Source organism: Podarcis raffonei, chromosome 1 (assembly GCF_027172205.1).
Source record: "Podarcis raffonei isolate rPodRaf1 chromosome 1, rPodRaf1.pri, whole genome shotgun sequence".
Taxonomy (NCBI): Eukaryota; Metazoa; Chordata; class Lepidosauria; order Squamata; family Lacertidae; genus Podarcis; species Podarcis raffonei.
Window position 1 is genome coordinate 13,924,346 of NC_070602.1, and position 17,351 is coordinate 13,941,696.

At 43.9% G+C, this 17,351-nt stretch overlaps 1 protein-coding gene across 4 annotated transcripts in view; it reads right to left on the minus strand.

Moving 5' to 3' along the window:
- KIF26A (kinesin family member 26A) overlaps positions 1–17,351 on the minus strand; it is a 156,859-nt gene that overhangs the window by 26,493 nt on the left and 113,015 nt on the right. For all 4 annotated transcript variants that reach the window (XM_053361939.1, XM_053362025.1, XM_053362184.1 and 1 more), the window contains exon 5: positions 7,405–7,588. In XM_053361939.1, the coding sequence (XP_053217914.1) occupies positions 7,405–7,588 (184 nt within the window). The remainder of the gene's footprint in view (positions 1–7,404; positions 7,589–17,351) is intronic.

Consider the following 17,351-nt stretch of genomic DNA (forward strand, 5'->3'; position numbering starts at 1 on the left):
TCGGCAAAAAAAGAAAGAGAGAACAAAGATTTCCCCCTCCTTTCAAACACTCATTTATGCGTACACAGCAAAACATTTAAAGAAGACTTGTAAACAGCACAAAAAAGACAATTCTCTTTTAGCATTTTTTCTTTCTTTCCTAGGGGAATAGTCCAATATAGGCAGAAAACAAGCACTGGGTTATTATCAATGAAGTCAACGGGCCACTAGGCTATTCAGATGGGGCTCATCCACCTGGGAAGGTAGCCCATCTAGGAGAAAGAAAACTGATGCAAAAACCCCACGGCTTTCAGGGTTATCTTTGGAAGAAGAAAAGGCTAAGGTGTAAACCCTACACAAATCCGGAGTGGAGTCCCTAAGGCCTTGTACACCTCCTTCAGGCAACTCCTGCAGCCAAACTGGTGTTCTTCATCCTTTGGACCACATCAGCAGCCCAGGACCTCCATACACACCGCCCAGGCGTTCAACTTCAGTTCTGGAGGTGCACGCCATTCTCTCTCTAGACAAACGGATGCCAATAATAACTGGGCGATTCATGTCCACTGAGTCTAACGGGTCTACAATGAGTATTACTTAGTTGGATTCAACCCAGGGGGCGTCCAACAACCACCCAGAAAGCAGTGGTGGATGGGGGCAGCAGCAAAGAGGTCCAGGATCTAAAGCCTAGAAGGGGTGGAAGGGAGAGGGTGCTCAACGCTTCCCTTGCCCACAATACTCCCGGGTTGTTTTGGAGAATGTCTGCGGAAAATCGTCCATAATTGCAATGGGTGGTGAAAGGGTTTAGCATTTCCCTTCCTGCCTGCTCTGTGTCCCCACTTGAAATTGCCCATGTTCTATCTAACCAATGGGCCACGCCGCCATAACATGTAGTAGTTACAGCCTTAGTTCAGAGTTAAAGGTGTTTTGTGGATTTAATTGCAACTGACAGATATATAACCCTTGCAAAATTGGTTTACTGTGTGCAGTTCTCAGACGCCCCTCCATGTACTGCTTCTGATAGCATATGGCAAATTTATATGCAAAAATGGCTACGCTAGGAGAGACTATCAAACTCTCGTGGGAGAACGTCAAAGAAGCACTTTTATATTGTCGCCGTTAGAAAGTGGCCTCTATTAAGCAAAAATTGATTCCCTGCTTCCCCAAAGGTGTGCACAAAACCATTTTATTTTATTTTATTTTCAAAGTAGGCACAGAATAGAAGAAAATATGTATTTTCTATACAATTTTCCACCTTTGGTTTCATTCATTGAACGTATTAGCTGGAGCGACTTCATCCTACTGTGTGCATTAATCATTCATATAGCTGCACAATGCATACAGGCTGTCTGGGGGCTGTTTTTTAGGATTGTTTTCTCTTGTTTTGCTTTACAACAATCCTATGAGGGAGATCACCACGAGTTTCATTTTCCAGAGAGGGCTATGGAGGGTCTTCAGCATTCAAAGGAGGAGAGGGAGAGGGCGATGCCTTTGACCCAACCGTAGGCATGGACTGAATTTTTTTCCAAGAGAGCAAGATGATTTATATTGGAAGCTGCATTGCAGTCATTAGGAAACAAGCGGCAATAAAGATGACAAAATTAAGTAGCTATTTGTTATCCATCAAACAACTATCATAAGGAGAAGTGATTAGGGCATACAAGCAGCTTAGGAAAAAGCCTACAGGATCAGTAAATCATGTTAGTGGGACTTGGCTATGGCTTGGGGAAATGAATAAGAAAACAAAAAAGACCAAATGTCATTTTAAGAAATGATAGAAGGCAAAACGCATGATTTTTCCAAGTACGTTGTTGGATGATTCAAGTTCTCTCTCTCGTGCAATTATGGGCATGCGCGTGCATGCACACCCTTCAATTGTCTGACATCAAAGGATTCTGTCATTCCAACAATTGTTGTTTTCTTAAAAAAAACAAAACCTGACAGGAGCTTAGGAAAAAGACAGGCATTTACAGTTACTCTGGTAAGCGATGCTGCGCTACAAAGCGTGTACAGAATAGAACCCCAGGAAAAACAACATTTTTTCACAGGGGAGAAGGGAAGTTCCTTACTAATCTACATAGGTTGGGGGGGCAGTCAAATTAGAATGCAATGCAGCAGCCGTTGCAAAAAGGATGTCTTTTTTTTTTAATACCACAATCTGATAAATTATCTTAAGTAGCACATTAATGTCAGAAATTGAGCATAATCTAACTTCTTTTGGTAGCAGTATTAAATGGCTTTCAAACATCTTTCCTACTAGTCTGACATTAAATTTAATAGCACTCAAAGAGACGCGAAAAAAAATGTTTCGGTTCTTCTTTTAAAAAAGGGGGGGCAAACTACAGCACTATTGCCTCTTAACCAAGATCCTGTTGAAATGATGTGAATTCTGAGGTTATTGGCACTTCTAGGGAACAAGATAAGTAATTTGCTGTGTAACATTAATCAAATTAACAGGGCCATAAGCATTCCATGTTGTATGTGTGTGGCCTAGCACAGAGTTGCATCTCTCAAGCATGGCTAATAGACTTGGAACACAGGCTTATGCATTCATTTTCTCTCCGATATTTCCAGTACAAATGCATCCCTCACCTGAACACCATTTGGTGGACATTTGTATTGGGACATAAATTTAGGAAAACATGAGCAACGATGGCATCACCTGTTGACTTTGCCTGTAGATGGCTTCACAGGTGCCCAGCATGGTGCGAAACACTCCTCTGAGTTTGGTGACTTGGGATGTTTGTACTAGCAATGAAGGTGTCCTCGGAATATTCCCACTATTGGCTTAAATTAGAGGTTTGGTGCAGATGCCAGTTTAACCGTAACGGGGCATCATCTCTGCAACTACATGGTTAACCCTAACCAGGCAACGAAAGCCCACTTCTACTCTGGTTGCACAGAATGGCTGGTTTGGTGCAAATGTTACAATAAACTATGGTTAGAGTCAAGAGGGTAAAGGTAGCAGAAGAGGAAGAGGAGAAGACGGGGGAGGAGAGGGGAGGATTTGTCTGGAAACCTTGTGATAGGGAACATTTTTTTACATGGGAGAGACTTGAGGGAAGATTGGGGAATCAGCAACTGGAGGTCTTTGGTGCCAAACACAGCCCCTTTAAGAGAATTATGGGGTCCCAAAGTAACCAGCCTAGAAGGTGTGGCATAACTGACAGCTGTGGCAATGAGGCTTACCGCCACCGTCACCTTAAAGGTTAGGACAGATTGAGAACTTTGACCTCTGGAAGTGGTCTTCCAGCAAATCTAGTTGCTGACGACGACACTAAATTAGCTCTTTCCAGCTCCATGATTCCATGAATTAATTCTGTCATAACTGTGCTTAAAATGTTAACACAAGTCTATGCTCCTTTTTCAGCTCTCCAGAAACGAGTTCTGAAGTTTAAAGCGGTAACCTTTTCTCTAGCTCAATCATAAGAGCCAGCTTTCATCTGACAAGGTAATTTAGAGAGATATACACTGGGGGGAAATTCTTGCAAGTTGTAATATGTTTCTTTAGTTCTTGCGCTCCTTTATTCGGTTGTTTTTTTTAAGGCACTATTTCACAAGAGGGGGGAAATCCAATGAATGACAGTAATCGAATCAATGGGGGCTTAATTTGCTAAAGAACAACACATGTTTAGATTCTACGCTCTTAACAAAAGAATCCCTCAAGATTGGCTTTTCTGCATGTATGTTTATGTAGTCAAAAATAATCTGTCTGCAAAATCTCTAGCAAGGAACTGAATCTGTAGTGGTAGCCAACAAGCTGTGCAGTGCCATTCCTGATTTATGCCCTCTGGGCACGGATGGGATTGTTCCCAATGCCACGTCTGTCGGTGAAACCTGAAGTTGCCCGTGTAGGAAATCTACCTGGCTGTTAACAACACTGGTGAAACTCTCACACTAGTGGAAAACTGCTGGTGTGAAGGAAATTCTGGATGTACCAAGGGGTCGGCCAGCTTGGCCTCAACCAAGGATGTATGCCCAGGGGGCACAAAAATCGTGCTTCTCTGGCTCAAAATGGATAGGAGACAACCTGCCCATCCACACACTCCCCAGGCAGCTGCTACACTGCTTTGGGTGGCCAACATCTCCTTGCCAAGGGCACAAGGGATGGTGGAGGGGTAACACCTCCTTGCCAATGGAACAAGGGATGGGGGGGTGCACAGATACATCTTCTTGCCCAGAAGGGAACGAGGAATGCCAATACGTCTCCTTGCCAAGGGAGCCTAGCGATGCCTCTAGATATAGTTCTAGGCATGAAACAGGAAGAGCAGAATCTAAGTGCAGGTCCTGTGTCTGTGCAGGAGTCAGTCCTACTGTTGATGATGCCGTAACACTACGTGTACAAAATAAGTGGTGCACATGGAAAGAAAACAGAGAGCCCAAGATTACCGTCTCCCCCTCAAACTCATGGACAATGCAAAGGATAAGATTGTAACTAGCTTACTGCAGCACAGCCCCAGAAATATCCATGTGCAGGATGGGATCACACCATCTAGGAGCAAAGAAATAGGAGCTTGCTGGTGGAAACTTTGGTGGTGGTGGGGTGCTTAACCTATAGGGGTGGGTGTACTTTGCACAGACAACAAAGACTCATCAGCCAGGAGAACCAAAAATATATAAAGGGAATAGCACTTGAGATCTCAGCCTTGCCTCAATACTTTAGATATCAGCATAAACCAACTCCTCTTCTTCAAATGAAGCTGCAAGGCCAAGGCACTCCAAGTAAGCAAAAGAGAGAGGCTCATCAGGGAGAGGAGCCCATCCCTCAAAGCATGATTCCTGAACATCCTTCATTTCTTCCCTGCAAATGCTCTAAGGAAAGAGAGGGATGTGTAGAGCTACTCATAAACACCAGCGACCACAGAAATGTCTCCTACCACCTCCTCACTGCAGTTAAGACAAAAAAATTCTACATATGTTTCAAGTATAGGGAAATAAGCCAATGTTAATATTCTCTGCTGTTCTCCAGAACCCTAAAGAGCCATCCACATTTTGCACCGTTAGTTTGGCCCTGGCCATATTATCTTTCTTTTTCACTGAGAATGACTTTATCATATACAGTGTGATGCAGAATATCAAAGGAATTAAAGCTTCTTGACCTCAGTTCCAATTTGTATGATCACTCAGTGGGGATTTCCTTGAAGCTCGACTTGGTACTTTAGTACCTCCCTGAAATGGAAATCGGCAGTAACCTGTACAATTATGCATTCCAAAGCTACTTCGTGTTCTTTCTAAACCTTGGGAGAGTGAATTAAACACTCCAAGATTTCAGCTGCAAAAACACGGCACTCGTTAAGAAACTTCATTTTGCGATTCCATTCTTGGGCCCAAATTCCGTGTTGCATTTTGAGGACCTAGGAGCGCTCCTGCAAGTCTCTTCCATATCAAAAACACAAAGCATGGGACCATAGTATCACAGAGCTGGGATAAATCCAGTGGCTCACCGGATCAAATCCCCCCAGTTATGGGCCTCAGATGTGGTGTGACTAGCAAACTCTTCATTCCTGAGCACCATTTTGAAGGTGGTGTATTTCATCATCATCATCATCATCATTATTATTATTATGCAGTATATCAAATTTATGAAATAAGTAAATAATAAACGTTGCTGCCATAAGAGCAGCTAAACATCTCTGGGAACCTTGCCATACCTGGTATTAGTCACCCCTGTTAGATTAATTTTCCTGGAAATGTTTCTTCCTTCCTTAAATTAAGATCGTGCAGGGTTCCCCTTACTGACACAGTCCAATGATCCATTTAACCTGCCGTTTTGCCTCTCGTAGTAGACAAGCCAAAATGCTTCAATGAACGCTTAGTAGGGCGTCTTTTTTCTTCTACCCAAAATGGCAGAGTGTCCTTCTGCTGGGTAGAAGGAACCAATGGGCTGCTGGAGAAACTTCTAAAGCAGCAGTAAACCTTTCTGCTGTTGTTCAAAAGAAAGAAAAACTTAAGGAAACCCACTGCTACAGGCTCCTTAAAAAGCCAGGTTCAGCTACACTGTCTGCTGCCTCCCCTCCACCCCACCCCATCAGATCGTTGAAAGAAGCTGGACATAAGATTTGGATCAGTTCTAGTATCCTATAGTAGCATAAAGGGAAATTCCAGACAACCTGTTAGTTATTGAGCATTCATTCTGATTTGTTCGTAGGGACGTCAGATGATGTTGCGTCAAAATAAATGCTCTCTCACACTTTCCAGTGTATTTTCTTGTCATTTCCCTTACTGAAAGAAGCCTGTTGCAGCTTCCTTGTGAAAGACCTTCCAATCAATTGCAATAGCACAACCTGATTTAGTCAGCATATGACTAAAGTCATTGTATGTGATTTGGAGCTGTCTATATGTCTAAACCACTGAGCCTCTTGGGCTTGCCGATCGGAAGGTCAGCGGTTCGAATCCCCATGACAGGGTGAGCTCCCATTGCTTGGTCCGAGCTCCTGCCAACCTAGCAGTTCGAAAGCATGCCAGTGCAAGTAGATAAATAGGTACTGCTCTGGCGGGAAGGTAAACGGCATTTCCGTGCGCTGCTTTGGTTTCAGTGTTCCGCTGCACCAGAAGCAGCTTAGTCATGCTGGCCACATGACCCGGAAAAACTGTCTATGGACAAACGCCGGCTCCCTCGGGCTATAAAGTGAGATGAGCGCCACAACCCCAGAGTCGTCTGCGACTTGACTTAACAGTCAGGGGTCCTTTACCTTTTATACATTTAAAGAACATTTAAAGCATATGACCACCCCCACCCCTCAAAGAAACCTGGGAATTACAGTTTCTCTCAAGCAGAGTTATAATTCCCAGCACCTTTAAAAACTACAGTTCCCAAGAGTCTTTGGGGGACTGACCTCTGAAGCAGTCTGTTCCACTGCTGGGCACTCACACCAGAAAAGCTATCTGAAAATCTTGCCCACCCACCAAAAAAAAAGAGAAAATCTCTGCAGCATGCAGTTCAGTTTGGTACAGTCATACTTCGGAAGTCGAACGCCTTGCATCTCGAACGTTTTGGCTCCGGAACACCGCAAACCCGGACGTGAGTGTTCCGGTTTGTGAACGTTCTTTGGTACCCGAACGTCCGACGCCGGTTCCGCAGGTTCCGATCGGCTGCAGCCAATCAGAAGCTGCGCCTTGGTTTCCAAACATTTTGGAAGTCGAATGGACTTCCAGAACGGATTCCGTTCAACTTCTGAGGTACGACTGTATAAAGATTTGCCAACTGCAAATCGAAACCTGTCCACTGTGATCTGAATCCAAGCAACCCACAGCTTGTTCATCCTTGTCCAATGGTTGCAAAGACTTGATGTATCAGATCAGCCTCCTAAGGGACAGAAACATCATTGCTATCCAGTCTTGATTCCAGACACATTTGAGTTTTTTACGATTCCTGTTGGGTTTTAAATGCTAATGAAGGAGTAACAAAGCGATGGAGAGATCAAATACCTTCCCAATCCCCGGGTTTTCTTTGACTTTCGACACAGCTCTTAAAAGGCATGGCGGTGCAGGAGGAGGACACATCTGCAGAATGCCACTGAAATTAGTGGCGTAGATGGAGAATTCATGGGAGGGCAGCAATGGGGCATGGTGCTTCTTTCTCTTCGAGGACAGGTTAAGTTTCTGGGCGGCTCTGAACAAAGTAATATTGAAGAAAGAAAGGAAAAAAAGGACAGTGTTATTATCTAGGAGGAGCAATTTAGGCCAGTAAACCAGATGTTCAGTGCCATCGCTGCCTGTTGAACAAATCAAGCCATTTCTTTTTGCAATCAGAATTCATGAGAACCTTTCGCCAGGAGATTAATAGAAGGAAACAGGGGCCAAAATATGGCTGGCATGACATTTGTGCAATTTCTCTCTCCAGTAGAGTTTCAATTATATCCTTTTTTTAAAAAAAGAGACTTTTGGCAAGAGCTAAGAAGAAGAATCAAAGGTTGCCAAAGCCTCACGTCATTAAATGCTGAAATCATCCCCTTGTCACTCGCAGGCCCAGATGGACTTTGCCACTGCTATGTTCACTAAGAAGTTATATTTTGTACAAAATAGACAAAAGGGAAAAGACTTCTGGCTATGGTTTACACAGGAGTTATATTTTGTACTTAACAAGGTAAGAGACAAAGTGGCTTCTGGCTATAGCATAAGCCAGTTGGGTTGTGAGCCCCACTAGGGGAGGTGAGGAGAGACAGTTGCATTTTCAAGCACACAAAAAATGAGAGCCCATGGCAGAATTCAGTTTGGTTCTTTGACAACAGAAAATGGATCAAATTCAATGTCCCTAATTTTTCATGTGCAGGTAACATTTCTGCATGGAGGAGCATTTGGTCATGAGAGTTCCAACCTGTAGTCTGATCTGGTTGAGCCCAGACTACAGCTTTACACCCACATTGAGAACTTGGCCTACAAAGTGTAGAATGCCTATTTTGCTTTGATGGAGCAGAACATGATCTCCAGATACAGAATCTCAAGCAATTCAGCTGGGACCAATTGTCATGTGATTCCTCCCCTCCTAGAACTGTCTCCCAATACCAGCAGTTATGAGGGAGAACAATACAGCAAGATCAACTCCATTAGTTTTGGCTGAGGCAAGCTGATATTCGGCTCCTCCCCTCTCAGACCTGTTTTCCTCAGCAGCCATTTCACCTGATCCCAACAATAATCATGAAAGGATCTGTATTTGTATTTGCTTCCTTTCCTGCTCTCTTTTATATTGTATCTAAGGTATACAAATACTTAGGAAGAAATGCCTTGGAAGAAAGGTATCGTGTAACTGGATTAAGCAAGTAACAGTGCAATCCTACACATGCCTATTAAGAAAAGAACAATGGACTTACAAGAAAGTGTACAGAGTTGTATAAGTAAGGAAGACATGCATGAACATTCATCCAAAATTAAGAGAAATATTTGCCCACTAGAAAAATGGCAGAATCTGAAGCAACATCTAGTAACAAAAGTAAGGCTGAAAGGCAGCGTGAACCAAGGGGCCACAGAAAACAGTTCCATCTTAAAAGCACAATTTAATTTACATAATGTTTACATAAATGTGATTGACAACTGGCATGAGGATGTCTTGCAATTCAAGGACATTACTGCTGCATTTTTGGTCCTCATACTTAAGTTTATTCTCTACGGCCAAACATCCACGTCTCAAAACGTTCCCGGGTTTATAAACGACACTTCCCATATTTTTGATTAATAGGGAATATTATGCATATTCTAGCTTCCATTATGTGCTATAACATGGAAATAACAAACAGGGGGGAAATAGCTCTGGTGAATACTTTCAAAGCTCTATGAAGGGATGTACACGGAATCCTGATAGATTAATGATTGCTTCAATACAGTCTGCAAATGGAGTCCCCTTGGGAGAAATATATAAAAGAGGATGCCAAGATTGAATTTACACATCCAATGTTTATTCAGACACCCAGGCTGAGTGTTAATAGCCAGATACGTTTAGCATACACAAGGGGATCGGCGAATGAAAAATGTAGGTCAAGTATGCTGTAAAGGTGTAAGTTCTGCCATAAAAGCCAAGGCCACAAACCAAGTTAGCCGTGCTCAGATGCACTGAAATCAACGGACTTAAATACATCTGACTGTGTTGGATTATGGCGTAACTTTTAAAAATAAAAAGAGCCAAAGCTGCCCACTGGAACTGGTAGGGTAAAAGTCAAGAATTCTAGCCAACGACAGGCAGAGCCCAATAATTCTAGGTATTCCTCCTCTCTGCCAAGTTCTACAGGGACAAAATGGAGGCTAAGGAGGAGGAAACTGACAGCCAGGTCTGCCTCCTGGACTGGCTGCATAAGAAGGCAGGAAGTTTAGGGTTAAACCATGTCTAGGATGCCTAGGGAAGGATGTCAGTTTCAGCAACTGATTTTCATAGAGGAAGACCACCAGGAATGAGTTGCTCTGCTCATTAGGCCTGACGCTCATCCAAGTCTGTGGAGATGGTGTTTTTGCTAATAAAGAGTTAACTCCATCTTTGAACTGTGCAATTACTGATCGGCACACTGCTGTGACACGCTGGCATTTTGAGAGGAGGGGAAAACTTCTTCCTATCCACTTTCTCTGCACCATGCATAATTTTATGTGCCCCTTATCCTATCGCCCATTCCAACTCGCCTTTCCCTGAACTAAAAAGCCTTCGAACAATTTTAGGGAAAAGCTGAAGCAGCTGCTAGAGAGGGTCATTAACGATAAGAAAGGCCAAAGGCAATGCTAATTTTACTTCACGTGGATCTTTAAAATATATACCAGACATTACAGTGCCCTCAGAGCACCCATTTGTACATGAAAGCATTTGGAAGAGCATCATCTGCCTTCTTAGTCACTTCTGAAGAGTATTAGCAGTATTGTTGGCACCGACAATTTCCAGCAGCAGATTCAGTGCATGAAAAGAAAGGGAGCCCCGGCTGAAAACAAGATGGAGGACTTAGATGCATGGAATGCAATGATCAAAAAGGCAAGGATTACCCAGTTACCCATCGGATCTTGGAATGACCACAAGAGAGCCTAGACTATTTATACATCAAATGCAAGACAGCTGCTCCCCCAGCATCTTTTGAGTTTCTGAGCCACTGAGCCAATGTCAAGAGGCAGAGCCGCAGTTTGCACCGCACATGATGCCTCTTGCAGCAAAAAAAATGAGCAGCTGCTACCTTGGTGGCCTTCCTTGGAGGAATTAATAAAGCTACGCTGTAACCAAAACTGGCATGGCACCGCGCCTGAAACAGCAACCGAGAGAGCAAGCAATTTTAATTCCCAGAGTGCTCACCGATTCCAGAACATGCTTAGCAGTTCGCCCACATGGCAGAAGGAGGGTAGCGCTTAGCCCCATGACAAAAGTAAGTGAAATCTGTTTTGTTTTCCCATCAAATGCCTCGGATGTTGACATAGGTGGGTCATACCAACTTGTGGCAGAATTGCACTTTGGGTGAAACCCAATGGCAATTCTAGGAGAAAACGAGAAGATGTTCGGAAAGCTTCTTCCAAATCATTGTTCTGTTTAGGCGCCGGACTTTTCTGTGACTGCAGCCAGCTGTGCCACGCCAAGTATCTGCCACAAAAAGAACGTTGCAGCAATTTGTGCATATGGTGGACATAGAGATCTGACAAGGAAAGCCTGCACTGGAAACTTTCAATGAATACCACTTATGTAGTAAGAGGAAGGCCATAGTTCAGTGGTAAAGCACGTGTTTTCCATGTAAAGGTTCCCAGTACAATCCTTGCCAACTCCAGTTAAGGTGTGGAAACCCTGAAGATCTATCTGCCACTCAGTATAAGACAAGGCTGAGTTATATGGACTAATGGTCTGGTTTCAAATATGGCGGCCTTCTACATAAAACAAAAAGAGTAAGGCTGCATGCCTTTCTTTAAAGCACCTTTCCCCCTCCTCCCCAAAAAAGGAATCCTGGGAATGTAGTTTGTTAACAGCAACCCTCTTGGGGTAAACTACAGCTCCCAAGAGTCTTTGGAGTGTGTGTACTTTGAATATATGATGTGTACACAGCCTAAAATCTAACACAATTACGAGGACAAATGAGCGATAACATGGTTTCCATTTACCTTCTTCAAGCTTATCACTGACATATTTCAAAAGAAAGAGCCTGTGGTTGATTTCTAGCTCATGCACGTGACATAAATTAGTTCTCTCCTTCTGTTCAATCCCTAGCATAATTCCCAGACACAATCCGCAAGGCTGAGAAATGAAGGGATGCAGAAGTCGAGGAGGACAACAATGAGATGGAAGGACCACATGTTTGATTCCTGGTGAGGAAGCTCCTCAAATTCTGACTAAGGTTAAGACGCACGCACTATTCCTTTCCTTGCGCTTACCTAGCCTTCTAAAAGGACTCCAGAAAAAGACACCAAGGCACAGACTTTCAACAGCTTTCCCAATTAAGGCTTCTGAAATGCCGCTGTATATTATTTTCCCCTCCGACTGTGAGATCTACTGTCTGCATTTTGCTTAACTTTTCATCTTTAATAGAAGTTGTCTTTTAAGATGCTCCAGAGAGTTCTTTGCTCATAGCTAGGTGTCACAGCAGAAAATAAAAAATGAATATATGGCACAAGGAGGAGCACTCAAATATCAAGTGACAAGGGACAGGCCTCTAACCCACTCTTTCCTCTGCACAATTTACAGATTGCTCAGTTGGCTGCTGCGCATGGAAGGCAAGGCAAAGCACACAGGGAGCCAGAGAAGACCAATTAACTAATGGCCTGCATCTGGAGAACAAAATGAAAAAGGAGGTGACAAACCCAGGTACACAAAGAAGTTCACACTGGCCTGGTTTGCACATAACACAAAACCATGGTCTAAAACACAACATGGTTTACCCAGTAACTTTATTGCAAATGATTAGCGTGCTGGTGCATGCTGTTCACTTACTCCTTACTCCTTCTTCCATGCAGTATAAGAAGCAAACTAAAATATGGGCTTAGCCCATACATTTGGGTTTGCTTCCTCTCTCATCCAGCACACGGAGGGGACACTGAAATGAATGGGCAACGGGCAACAGCATGCTGCTCAATCATGATAAGCCATGCTTTGTTTTAGACAATGGCTTTGTGGTACATAGGGACGCGGGTGGCGCTGTGGCTTAAACCACACAGCCTAGGACTTGCCAATCAGTAGGTCGGCGGTTCAAATCCCTGCGACAGGGTGAGCTCCTATTTCTCGGTCCCTGCTCCTGCCAACCTAGCAGTTTGAAAGCACGTCAAAGTTCAAGCAGATAAATAGGTACTGCTCCGGCAGGAAGGTAAACGGCGTTTCTGTGCGCTGCTCTGGTTCGCCAGAAGTGACTTAGTCATGCTGGCCACATGTCCCAGAAGCTGTATGCCAGCTCCCTCGGCCACTAAAGCGAGATGAGCGCTGCAACCCCAGAGTCGGCCATGACTGGACCTAATGGTCAGGGGTCCCTTTACCTTTACCTTTGTGTTACATGCTGTTATGGACCGGGAGTCAGCTTCACCTGCTGAACAGCAGCCTGAAGAGGGAGAAGACGGAGTGACTCCACCTGCAGCTGATCAGTCTTGAAGGACTCAGAGGTGAAGGCGCTGATATGAACAAGCTGGCTTCAGCCTTCTTAAGGCAGGGCTTCCAGTCTCACTGGAAACAATGCTTATTGGGCCTGGTCTGACCTTGCTGCTTCTTGCTCCTCTTTTCCTTTGATCATCGGATTCCCTGACCCCTGGACTGTCTGGCCATGTTGCCTGACCCTAGGACTGGACCTGACTTTGGATACAGACTCTGCCAATAGGCAGGTACACCCCAGAGACTCTGTTGCTTGGCTGGGTTCCCACTCCACTGAGTTCGCTCGTCATTGCTCAGCACGAGACTATGACACATGCCAAAAATGTTTGCTGAAATGTGTCTCTGAGCCTGATCTACAAGCTCCAGAACAGGGGTAAGTAAAGGTAAGGCTGTTTGTTTGTTTGTTTGTTTACTGGATGTTAATGAGCCAGGAACTCAGAGGGGCAGTTGCATACTTAGAACTGAGGACGCAGAATATTAGCTCAGTGCCAGAAGACATACACTGAATGAACAAGGAGCCAAGTTCAATTCCTAGTATCGCCTCTTTAAAGGATCTGAAAGCAGATGATGGAAAATAACTTTCCCAGTCTCAGACACTGGAGAGCTGAGGCCTTTCAGTATGGACAATACAAAGCTAGACAGGAAAATAATCTCACCAGATACAGTGGTACCTCTGGATGCAAACGGGATCCGTTCTGGAGCCCCGTTCGCATCCAGAAGCGAATGCAACCCGCGCCCACGCGGGTCGCAATTCGCCGCTTCTGCGCATGCGCGTGACATCATTTTGACCGTCTGCACATGCGCGAGCGGCGAAACCTGGAAGTACTTAGCCCGAAGCTATTTCAACCCGAGGTATGACTGTATAAGGCAGCTTCCTATGAACAGTGCACATTTAAGGACACAGCCTAGGAATTTGTTTACAGTACCTGGACTGAGATCACAGTCATCTCTCACTACTGGTTTTCCTCTAAGCTCTCTTTATTTCACCAGCTTAATTTAGGCGTGGGTGTGGAACAATTTTGCGGTTGCCATTGTTGAAGGATTAGGCGTTGATAACCCTTGCTGATCTGCTGCACATCACCCAGAGATCAGCCTTCTGTCCATCCCACTCCAAATAAAGGCGCAGATGCCATCATTGAGGAATAGAGTAAAAGAATGCCAGCCACCAAGCGTTCTTTGAAATCTGACTGCAGATAAGACAGATACAACCTTTAAAGAGCAGTGGAGAAAGCTGAGAAGCATCCTAGGTTCATTGAATACAGGTAGCATTTTTTTCCTGATTCTAGGTTTGTGGGGTGGACAGAATTAGTTCTGCAAGGCTGAGGAAAACGTCAGGTATGGCTAGTAGTGATAAGCTAGCATCTGTGACATTAACCAAGAGGATTATACAAACACATACCAATCTCTAGAGCAGTTTGGCAACCATTTTTTTAATTTAAAAAATTCCATTTTTTTTTAACATAAGGTGAAAGAATTTAAGGGAAAGTAAACATGCACAGGATGCTCTAAACTTCCTCTTAAAAGCAGGCAACCTAACTTGAAACACTGATGAGGAATGAGACTGAAGGCTGATCCGGCTGACATGGAAATTATGACGCCTCTAGGAAGGCTGACTCACGCTGAAGGAGCTGCTGTGACTTTTCTTCAAATATTTTGTCTGTCTTCATTACAGATGTATGCATCTGCCTATTTCCATTCCATGTCAGTTTCATATGCACCTAAATTATAGGTCCATTTGGTTCAAATTTTGGGGAGGAATTTAAAAACACACATTAAAAATGTGAATTTAAATAGTACACAATTCCTACAAATACAACTGTAGAGTTAGAAGGGACCCCAAGGGTCATTTAATACAACCGTCTGCAATCTCAACACGCAGTTCCCCATCCAATTTGAAACCACACCAGCCCCTGCTTAGCTTTGCAAATGTGCTAACAATTTTTATAGCTGCACCACTAGGAGGGAAGTGGTGCAGCACACTCCTAGTGGTGCAGCAATAAAACTGCTAGCATATTTGCATAGCTAAGCAGGGTAAAGTTATTCCCCTAAAATACACCCACACCCAGCCATGCTGCAAACACGGTGACCTGCAACTAAAAGGGGAACCGCGAGAAACACAGCAAAAGCTTTCTACCTTCTCTTTAAGTTTGCACAACAAATCTGTTCCTGAAAGATTGGGGGGGGGCTGTGTACTCTTATACAGAAGGCTGTTCCCTCACCACAAGACAAACCCCCAAAGAAAAAGCCCATGTAGTTTAATCTTTAGATAAGCAGAACTGTCAACATCTAGCCTTAGAGTCTATGTCAGTTCCTGATCTGCGTAGGGAACACTTAATGAGGTATTGAAAATGCAGTTACTGCAAAGTCAACAATGTTTACACACCCTACTGAATGAACTAGAGCAGGCAAAAGCGCCTCAATTGAAGCATGCTACTTCTGGACCCGAAAAAGCAGGGAGGTTGCATATTTTTTAATGTGCCACTTGTTTCCCTAACAACCAGCATGAAGTTAGCAGAACAACTTGAGCCTAGTTCTTAATTCCACCAAGAAATCTGTTTTTCGAACTGGAGTCCCACAGGCACAAACAGTAAGTGGATGACATGCAGGCATGGCCAAACTTGGCTCTCCAGCTGTTTTGGGACTACAACTCCCATCATCCCTAGCTAACAGGACCAGTAGTCAGGGATGATGGGAATTGTAGTCCCAAAACAGCTGGAGGGCCAAGTTTGGCCATGCCTGCTAAAGGTACGAGTGAGCAATCATAGGGTTCTCACTTAGAGTTTTCCAGCTGTTGGTCACATGCTCCAAACCCTACCCATTTGTGGGTGGAGCTTGGGACCAACGAATGACAGCCACACTGCAGGTTCCAGTGGAGGTCCTTAATATTATCACACCCTTGCCCTTCAGCTCAAAGGATGATAAGGTGAGGGTGGGGGAATTCAGCTCCTATGCTAATGGAAGCCCCAGCAGCCTTCATTTTTCCACGGAAATGCAAGGGAAGAATTAAGTTGTTTGTATTTTTTTCTTATACAGGGCCTACTGGAGAAGTGATACTTTGGCCAAAGCGTCTTGAATGTCAACTTGAGAGCAGAACCATTCAGCCACGATTCCTAGAGTGTAGATTTGGGGAACTGTCTGGTAAAGTAGAGCTAATTGCTTGAGAGACAGACAGACTGGGAAAGGGGTATTGAGTGAGTGGACTAAAATCCTTCCCTAAAGTAAAGAACATCCTTACTTCAGCTCTCTCTGTATGTATTTTTGTTGTTTTAAGTGACCGCAAAGCGACGGAACAACAGCAACAGTTGCATTACCAACAGTTTTCTAACAGAGTCAACTCTGCAAGCAGAGCACTTGACATTTTGGCCCACAATACCGCACTGAAGAGGAAAGCCACTTCTAACAGAAACTTTACTGGCAGTTCCAATTGCTTGTCCTACAAAGTTGCTGCTTTACATTACGGCTCACAGAAAAGCATACGCAGCAGGACAAGAGACCAAAATGGCATTTTGATTGACATCTTATGTTGACTGAAGGCCACTTCTCACCCTGCATTTCAAAAGCAAAGAACTCTCCTCCCTTTCTTTGGAAAGAAAGAAGAAAAAGAAAAACATGCAAAGTATTTTGTTTGAGTAATACATTTATCTGGCCCCCAGCCAGACCCGTGAACTTCAAAACTGCAGAGAAGTTTTGGCAGTTCATGGTTCTGGCTGGGAGCCAGATGTGCATATTCCCCCCATTCCAGAAAGACATTTGCATGCTTTTTGAAAGACATGAGCTTTATCCTGTGTATTTAAATGGTAACACGAGACGCAGACCTCATTCCTCCCAGATGCAATGAGGAAAATCAAGGTCTTCTGAGACCAAGATTTGGGGAATAACCAGACTTCATAAATCACAATGAAACTATTAAATTCTATCCCATTTGCCTTCACTTTTATTCCAAAAGGGAAAAAAGTAAATAAATAAAAATGCTATATTATATTCCTGTGTGCTCCATCTACATTCAGTTCACTTCAAGAGTGGTGTTTCAGCAAAAACCGTGCAAATTTGCAGATTGTTAGTGTGATCGATGGGTGGAAGGGGAGTTCTTGTTTGGGACTTTAAAACAAACAAACCAAGAGGAGCAATAATAACTGCTTTGCTGGATCAGACCAAGGTCCATCCAATGTCCAGCATCTGTTGTCCAGATGCTAGTGAGTGCTCAGAAGCAAGACAGGAAATGGAGATGGATGTGCAATCTCTTTAACATCCAAATGGACTAAAAACATAAAGCCAAATGGTGCAGAATGTGACTAGGAAGAAGAGGAGCTGCATTGCTCATTCAAAATTGTACCAGATCACATACCCCAACAGGTGC